Below are 9,289 nucleotides of genomic sequence, written 5' to 3' on the forward strand. Positions count from 1 at the left end.
AACAAGGTAACTGGCACACACAACCTTTTTCTTTTCAAAGACTCCCAAGGACATTTTCATGGCTGGGGGCAATATTTATTACCTGCCCTTTTGGATATCGCAGTATCAAATCGTTTTCAGCCCGCAGGGAGGCTCCCGTGCAGTGTACAGATGCGGTGATTGACAGCCCGGTGACAGCAGAATATGTCGGATGCTCCTCCCTCCTTCTTGAAGCCTGCCCCTAGGGCCCTTCCTCCATTTCCTGGGAACGCCCCTGTGCCACATCTTTAATAACTTTTCTCATTTCTTTAAGACCCACGTTTGTGAATTCGGCCCCATCTGTTTGGATTTTGAAAATAAAAGCAGGGTTCGTCTGGGCCCCTCGCGTGACCCAGAGAAAAATCCCCAAGCGACCGGACCCGCCCCATCCACTACGGACCGAGATGTACCAAGGAGGAGGAGCAAGGCTTCCCTCGGGCTAGCCCCGCCCACGTAGCATCTACCCATGCGCAGTTGGGGAGGGATTTTGGATTTTTTTTGTTTGTTTGTTTGTGGTTTTTTTTTTTTTTGGCTTCTTTAGCTTGCCGTCCTTACCCGCCATGCTCCGCGCGGCATACACGGAAGTGGCTTCTTCAATCTGAGGAAACGGGTGTTTGTGGTCCTGTCTCGTCAGTTGGCGGTCACTACACAGAATGAAAGGAGTGCGAGGACCCGGGGAGAGCCGAGACACCGCCATGGCCGTGGAGCAGGACATGTTTGATGCTGTCGTGATGGCGGATGAGAGGTGGGCAGAGAGACCCGGCTCCGCCCCGCCCCAGCAGCTGCTGGGCAGTCCTCGGGGATACCCGCCTTCGCCATCTGCGAGCTGCCACTTTTTCTTGTCCTTTAATTGCCGCACATACGGCGGTATTCATGGATCCGCTGATGGATATGTCGGGCAGGCCCCTTTGGATCCTGAAAAGCCCCCAGGGAACTCCTGGGCGGGGAGGTGGCCCAGGTCATCTTGGCCTCTCTAGGCCGGCTGCTCATTGTGGGTTGGGTACCTCCCCGGGTGACTGCTCAAGCTCGGTTTAGGGAGTCGGGTTCTGGCAGATGCCCCCCCCCCATTGGGGAGCTGTTCACTGCCTCACATGGGGCTTCCAGAGCATTCCTTCAACAGTGCAGACAGCAAGTTATTGCCAGTTTGAGGGTTGAACTCTTAGAGACAATAATACCCACGTACTCCGAGCATCCCAGTGATGGCATACTCTCTTGATCTTGAGGACATTTTCTGTTCCTCTACAGAGGTGTGATAAGTCCTGGATCCTTGGAGTGTTTTAGAAACAGACATGTTGAGTTACGATGACATGTAGGCTTAGCTGCACCTACCCTCTCACCTACATTTTCAGAAGTAGATTCCTAGTGTATTCCAAGCTTGCTTGAGTTTGTATCTTTACATTTTCCTTGTGGGTTTTAGTACTCGGCTGGGTTTGGTAGTCATTCATATAGCCTACCCACAGTTACAGATGATAACCTGGGTTTCTAGGGGTTGGGGCTGTAGCTCAGTTTGTAGAGTGCTTGCCATAGAATGAAGCTCATATACATCACAGTTTCTCTTGGAGATGGTGGCACACACCTGTAATCTCAGCATTCATGAGCTGGAGGCAGGGCTGCTTGATTTAGAGGTCAGCCTTGGCTACATAGTGAGATCCTGTCTCAAAAATGGGAGTAATGGGCACAGTAATGGGGCTAGACCTAGAACCTGTATTTTGTGACTTGAGTTCTAAGCTTTTCCTACTATCCAGACTGCTGGGTCCACTGGGATCCGAATAATACAAGGCAGGAGAAAGTATCTTGCCTGATGAAGTGTGTTTCTCTTTTGGGTTTTCAAGACAGGGTTTCTTCTCTGTATAGCTCTGGCTGTTCTGGAACTAACTCTGTAGACCAGGCTGGCCTCAAACTCAGAAATCCGCCTGCCTCTGCCTCCCAAGTGCTGGGATTAAAGGCGTGTACCACTACTGCCTGGCTGAAGTGTGTTTCTTTATCACAGATTCCATGGGGAGGGATATCAGGAAGGCTATGAAGAAGGTAGTAGCTTGGGAATCATTGAAGGAAAGCAGTATGGCATGTTACATGGAGCCAAAATTGGATCTGAGGTAAGTGGGAGGGCTGCCTAGAAGTGCCTTCGTAGATGAGTGTGGTGGCCCATACCTGCGTTCCCAACATTCAGGGAATTCTAGGCCAGCCTCAGCTAGGATAGTGAGATCCTTTCTCAAAAAACAGTCTGGGGAAGTGGCTCAACAGCAGAACCTGTACCAGCATGTATAAGACCTTGGCTTTGAAACAGTGTCTCAAGGAAAAGAACAAAGGCTTTGAACCTTTCCCCCAGCAGCTGCTTCCTTTGCTGTTGATGCCAGAGCATCTTACCTCTTCCCCACAAGGCCTTTGGTGTAGACGCGTCACCCAGATAGAAAATTCTTAGCACAGAATCATCAAAGTTTGTTATGGGAGTAGCACAACGCTGTCTCATGTCTTCAGCCAATTCAGGCCTCACCCAGATGTGTGTCATGTTCACAGTGACATCCCATAGGCCCCACAGTTTTTCTCCCCTTGTCTTTGTCCTTGCTTAGCTCCCTCTTCTAGATCACTGACCCTGACTGGCAGAGGAGATCACCATAGTATCAAATACCTGATGCCACAAAGCAAGTCCCTACAGACTTATGGGTCTCTGAAACAACAACCTTTGGTTATGGCACACATACCTAGGGTCATCAGGTAAGAAGCCATGAGTCAGAAGGGCTCCAGTCTTATTTGAAGGCCTAGCTGGGCCAGGGATCTATCCCTAAGGTAGCACATCATCTAATTGATATCCTCTGCTCAGGTGTCCCCATGACACTCCAGAACAAGTAGCCAATGAGAGCAAGGCAGAAGTGGCATTGCTTTTTCTAGCCAATCTCAGAAACTAGACTCAGAAGTTGAACACTCTGCTTTTCTCTGTTGTTTACACACAAACCCTGGATGAGGGCCAGGAGCCAGCTACAGCATATATAGAGAGGATGGGCATCCCCGATGTGAGCTTGGTGCTTGGTGCCCCACTTGGTGCCTGTACAATTTCCACTGCCCCAAACTCACAGCTTCCACTGAAGAAGCAGTGTGTAAGCCCTGTGCCAAGCCCTGTGCTTTGAGATCTTGGCAATTGGTGTGGTGTGGCTGAGTGCTTACCGCCTTCCCTCTGGGCTGCTTCTCAATTCACAGATTGGATGCTACCGGGGTTTTGCTCTTGCATGGAAGTGTCTCCTACACAATGGCGCTAGTGAGAAAGACAGGTGAGGCTGGGGCTCCTTGTTTCCCTTCCCTCCCACCCCCTTTTCCCTGTCAGCTTCTCATCAGCACACTAGCTGAGCTGTGGCCAGGAGAAGCTCTCATGTGCGTATAGTTATCTTGCATCATTAGTTCTAAGTCTCATGTGTGACACACAGGAAGTAATAATGGCCACCTGGACTGTTGTTCTTCAAAGAATAATAAATAAAATGTGCCAAAGAATAATAAATAAAATGTGCCAGGCACCTCACAGGTACTCGATGAGCACTGGATGATGTCACACTTCAGGTAATGTCAGAATAATCCTACCTTGCTGTCTGTTTCTCACCTGGGCTTCTGATAGACAGACTGCAATAGTGTCAGTGGAATGAGGCCTCAGAAATGCTGGCTCTGCCCAGGGCTGGTTGGTGCTGCATGTCTTTAATCATAGCAGCGAGAGGCAGATCTCTTTGAGTTCTAGGATAGCCTGGTGTACATGGCCAGTTCAAGGACAGCAGGACAAAAAAAGAAAAGTAAAGAAAAATAGAGATGCTGGCTCTGTCTGTGGTGTATCAACCAGAATGCAGTCTTTTTTTTTTTTTTTTTTTTTTGAGATGTGCTCACACTGTGGCTCAGACTGGCCTCTAACTCACAGGCATCTTTCTGCCTCAGTCTCTTGTGTTCTGGGCTTACAGACATACACCCCCATAGGCAGTCAGAATTCGACCTGAAACATTCCTTTTTGGCACACACAGCCCCTAGGGAGTGTTACTGCTGGCTGAGCTGTGTTGTGGGTACCTTGCCTTACTGTGTTCTGCCTGCCCTGGCCCTATGAGCTGCCTGCCCCATGTGCCTGCTTCCTGAGGCTGGGAGGGATCCTGAAATGAAAGGTGTATTGTTCTTGTGTGAACAGGCTTAGGGTTGGGCTGGCATGGTGTAGTTTTCCTACCTCTGCTGGGCTGGCCTGGCACAGGAGGGCCTGGAGGAGAGAACTAGAACACCAGGCTGGGAGATGGCAGCTCCTTGCCTGTGGGACTCACCCTTTTCTTTGACTCTCTTACAGTGTCTAGGACCCATGCCATATTCAAAAGTAAAACCAAGGTGTTTGTAATCAGCTATGGGCTCTGGCTTGCTCCCTGCCTGACCATCACATCAGTCCTGGCTATCCTGGAACTCATTCTGTAGACCAGACTGGCCTCAGATTCAAAGAGATCTTCCTGTCCTTGCCTCTCAAGCACTGGGATTAAAGGCATGTACCATCATGCCTGGCTCTGTACTGGTTTCTTTAGTGTGAGCAGCTAACAGGCAAGGGGACTTAATTTGGGTACCTTAGGAGTGACTGGGACTGGGCAGCCTGGTCCCGGAGGAGTCATATTGACTGTTCATGCCACCACTGGGTGGCAGTCACAGCTGGGCCTGGCTGCCACCCTTTCTGTAGAGCTCTCCCTAGGTGGAGGAGAGCCACTGGTGAGGGTGCCCTGCAGCAGGTGGTGGCTAGCACTGCTTAGAGCAGGGAGTGGTGCTTGGCCTTGCTCACTGCTCTGAAGATGCAGTGGAGTGGGGCCTGGGGTCTCCTATGACAGCCCTGCCCCATGTATCTCAGCAGGAAGATGAAGGTGGTGGAGGCTCTGATCGAGCTGCTGCAGGGCTTTCCCTATGATGATCCTACTTATGAGAAACTCCATGAAGACCTGGACAGAATCAGAGGCAAGTTCAGACAGGTTTGTGTCTTTAGCCTCTGTCTATGGGGTATGCCTGAGGGAGCTTTGAAGGCTAGGTTGACGCAAGCCCTAGGGTTCATTCGATGGTTGTGTTGGGCAGTGTTTGCCCAGGTGTAGACCCAGAGGAATTTCTTTTCCCTGCCCCGTGTAGAATGAGTGCAAGTGGGCTGGGGACGTTAAGGCGCCTTTGGGCTTGTGCTGGGATAGGGAAAGCTGAGCAGAAATGCAGGAGGTGTAAGACGCCGTCTCTTGGGTACTTTCAGCTGTGCTCACTGCTCAACGTGCATCCGGACTTCAAGGTGACTGCAGGAGGCTCTGGACTCACATTTTAAGGACCCACAGAAGAGCAGATGTCTGCACATTAAGTGTCACAGTGATTAAAGGCAAGCTTGAGAGGCACCCATTGTTCTGTGGGAGGAGCAGTTCGGCCTCTTCCCTGAGTCTCTGCCTGGGGAGCTTGCAGAGGTCTGACCACTCTGCCTCCTGCACAGGGGCAGCACTCTCAAGAGACTGCTTGCCACTGGACAGAGTATGTGGCCCTGGGTAGGGTTACCCTGAGGGTAGGACTGATAGAGGCAGGTTGATGTTAAATGGGTTCATGGGAAGCCATGACAGGGTCTTGCTGTCTGCTGAGCCTCTGCTGGCCACGCTTGGGCCTCCTTGTTTCACTTCATTTCTCTGGCAGCCCCAGAGGTGGATACCATTCTGGCTTAGAGGTGCTGAAATAGACCCATCTAGTCTAAGGGCCAAGCAGCAGTGCTGGCTTTCACCCCAGGTCCATGTCCTACAGTAGTACCACATGGTTCCTCTGCCGCCAGCATGTGTTGTCATTGCCAACACCATGGGAGGACCCAGATTCCTGCTGTGTGCCCAGGACTTGGGCTCCATTGGACTTGGTTTGCCTCTGGATGCCCAGCTGAGAAGACAAGGGGGGGAGCAAAACTAGGGAGGAAGCTGAAGCAAGGCCTTCATACTGCTCCTAAACAGGTGTGGGATGAGCTCTACACATTAAGAAATGGCAATGGAGCTGGTGGTGGTGGTGCACGCCTTTAATTCCAGCACTCGAAAGACAGTAGGCGGATCTCTGAGTTTGGAGTCAGCCTACTCTACAGAGTGAATTAAAAAACAAACAAACAAAAAATGGCATTAGGGGAACTACTGGGAACCAAAGCAGAACTAAATGGTGGTGGTCACTGTGAATGTGTAGGACTTGCCCGGGTGACACTGTACTTCCTTTAGCAGCAGCTTGTGTGTCTGGCATGGTATTTACAGGCAGGTATAAGGTGAGCTGGCAGGAGTAGGCACAGTGCTCTCAGGCATTTCTGTAGAGAGAATATCTTTGTGTTGTACGAATCCATCACCTGTCAATTAAAAAGCCTATGGCCTATGGGTTAGGCAGTAAATAGAGGTGGAACGTCTGGGAGAGAGAAAGCATTCTGGGTTACAGCCAGGTGGGAGATCCACCAGGGAAGATGTGAGGAGATAGACACGTGGTACCTGAGCGCAGGTAACCAGCCACGTGGTAGAATGCAGGTTAAAAGAAATGGGTTATCTTTGGTTATGATCTAGTCAGAGCAGAGCCTAGCTGTATGTCCAAAGTATTTGTAAATATGTTTTGAGTCTGAGTCTTATTTTTGGCAGCATGGGGCTGGAAGGAAGAACTGGGCCTAACTTGTCCACATGTCACAGGTGTGGGCACACATGACAGCATGTGTTGATATGCCCTCCTTTGGGTGGCCCCATTGTACCCTGGCTGTCCCTACTTTATTTCCATTTTGTGACAGGGTCACCATGGATGCATGCCACTTGGAGTTTTGGGTCCTTTTTGATTTTAATTTTCTTTTACAGATGGTCACTACATAGTCCAACCTGGCCACAAAGGGTGATCCTCCTGCTTCAGTCTCCCAAGTGCTGGGATCTTAGGCCTGTGGCCCTAGGACACCGTTTTTTAACATCATTTCACAGCTTCTTGGTAGAGTAGCAGGTCCTATGTGCAGCTGGAGCTGTTCCCTCCTTCCATCAGCCCAGCTGAGCCAGTGGGAGGGCTGGGGTGGGGCCTGAGGCTTGGGGCACCTTGCCTCTGGCCTCCTGAGCCTGGCACTGCCTCTCAGGTATTCAGTACCACTCTGCCAGATGCTCCCAGGATCAGGTACTCTTTGGTGTGCTGCTCTGAGAACTGAGCTCGGAGGGCTGTGGCCGCCCGCTGTTATCACCATATTTTACTTTCCTACTATATTTGGAAAAAAAAGAATAAATAGTGTATTTTAAAGCAGTCATCTGTCTGGGATCATTTGTACTGACAGCTGCTTCAGTGCCAGGATGCTAAGTGTCAAGATCTAGGTTCATAGATGTGGGCCTGCTGTGCCTGTCACGTTCACTACTATCAATCAGTTGCTAGTTCCTCTCTTGTCTCTGCCCACCTCCTATCCCCCTCACCTTGTGCACATCAGGTGTCAGATCTCCCACCCATTAGCAGAACCCAGCCACTTGCCTGATAACCTTCCATGCTCCTACACAGGCCTTGGTCTCTGCCCACTTGAACTTTTCTTAAGGTCCCCATCTAGTCCCCAGAATGCTTTGGTCACCCCAAAAGGCCTTCTGGATCACAGTTTAGACAGACTACAGGACACTTCTGCCATGTAGGCGTGCTTCCTTCTCCCCTACTGAGATGGTTGTGCCTACTGTGAAAGGGGAGGACATAGGTCATGAGAAGAATGCTGTGCTTTCGGATGCTGTCCCACGAAGGTATTACTTGGACTGCCATAGACTACTGCGGGAGCTGTGGTGAACCTGCCACTGAGAGTGGCAGAGTCAGGTACCAGTGGGACCTGTGTCCTTGATAGTCATCACAGAGCTGCTGGCCAGTCCCCTGCCTTCTCAGACCATGTCCCCACTGCCAGTCTGTTTTCTGTCACTCATTCCACCCTGTTCTGGCTGGCAGAGTGACCTTCCTATGACTCTAGCTTTGGTGTCATCCCTTATGAGCATCACTTTGAGGTCTGAGGCAGAGCTTTCTGGGCTGGCTCTCCCCAAGTCTTTCTGCTCAGCTTGCTGCCTGCTTGATAATCAACTTGACACGATTTAGAGTCACCTAGTAGACACACCTCTAGGTGTACCGGACGGTCTTTCCAGGGAGGCTTAGCTGAGGAGGGAGGACACACCTTGAATGTGCTGTGTCCCATGAAGTGGGGTCCTGGACTGAAGAAAACGGAGGAAGTGAGCTGAGCACCAGTGTTCATCTCTGCTCCCTGGCTGTGGATGCAGTGTGACCATCTGCCTCAGGCTCCTGTTGTGCTTCCCACCATGATTGCCACCGTATAAACTGGACAGAATAAACCCACTTCTTCATCCCTTAAATTGCCTATTTTTTTGTTTTTGTTTTTGCTTTTGAGTTTTTTGTTTGTTTGTCTCTTTTTGTTTTTGTTTTGTTTTGTTTTTTCACCCTTTAGCTCCCTGAACACGAGTACTCAGCTCTCTCTCTCCTTTTTATATAGGCCAGACCCAGGCCATGGGATGATGCCGCACTCACTTGGAGTAGATATTCCCATCTCTATTAACCTAGTCAAGGCAATCCTTTGGGGGGGGCCAAAGGCTGGCTCTGTAGTTAAGAGCATTGTCTGCCCTTCCTGAAGACCAAGGCTTAGTTTCCAGCACCTACCTGGCAGCTCACAACCATCTGTGAGACCAATCCAGGGTCTTCAAACCTTCTTCAAACTTTTCTAGGCATATTCATGGCACACAGACATATATGCAGGTAAAATATGCATACACATAAAATTAAAATTTTTAAAAAGAAGAAATCTTGGCTGAATATTCTAAAGTTTTTTAGAGTTGGCCAAACATTTTGATTTTACAACGGCCAATGATGACAGTAGCCCTTCACAAATACATAGTACAAAGGGCAAAAGTGTGCATAGAGCCAGTTCAGAAATTGTTGGAAAATTCTGTCCTAACCCTAAGACAAGTTTCACTCAACAATTTTTTTATGAAAATAGTCAATTTTAGGACTGGCGAGTTGGCTCAACGGGTAAGAGCACTGACTGCTCTTCCGAAGGCCCAGGTACCACTCAGGACAGAACAAGCATAGTAAAGATACCTTGAGCCTTGATCTGGCCACACACAGATGGCCCCAAGAATGGGGCCTCTCAGTTTTAAAATGGCTCCCAGAGTATTCTGTATTCTCTCTCTACCTTCTTTGTATGCCCTGATTAATAATGCCCCCAGATGTGAGCCTCAAGGTTTGCAGCCCTGAACTGCCTGCCCACCATCCCCACTACCCCCCAGGCTATTGTCTGCTGGCCCTGTAGTGT

The 9,289-nt window shown here is 49.9% G+C and overlaps 1 protein-coding gene across 6 annotated transcripts; it reads left to right on the forward strand.

The window, feature by feature from the left end:
• The first annotated feature begins 566 nt into the window (after positions 1-566).
• Positions 567-7,251, forward strand: Lto1 (LTO1 maturation factor of ABCE1). Of its 6 annotated transcripts, none has more exons than XM_031389050.1 (6): positions 571-763; positions 2,009-2,114; positions 3,214-3,284; positions 4,862-4,965; positions 5,243-5,362; positions 6,828-7,251. In XM_031389050.1, the coding sequence occupies exons 1-6, from the start codon at positions 672-674 to the stop codon at positions 6,863-6,865; spliced, it is 531 nt and encodes a 176-aa protein (XP_031244910.1). In that variant the 5' UTR covers positions 571-671; the 3' UTR covers positions 6,866-7,251. The 6 variants fall into 6 exon arrangements, 4 of the variants coding, with proteins under 4 accessions (XP_031244909.1, XP_031244908.1, XP_031244910.1 ...); XR_004123451.1 differs by having other exon boundaries at positions 573-763; positions 4,862-4,979; XR_004123452.1 differs by having other exon boundaries at positions 573-763; positions 4,865-4,979.
• Positions 7,252-9,289: the final 2,038 nt, after the last annotated feature.

This window comes from Mastomys coucha, unplaced genomic scaffold (genome assembly GCF_008632895.1).
Source record: "Mastomys coucha isolate ucsf_1 unplaced genomic scaffold, UCSF_Mcou_1 pScaffold21, whole genome shotgun sequence".
NCBI classification, from domain to species: domain Eukaryota; kingdom Metazoa; phylum Chordata; class Mammalia; order Rodentia; family Muridae; genus Mastomys; species Mastomys coucha.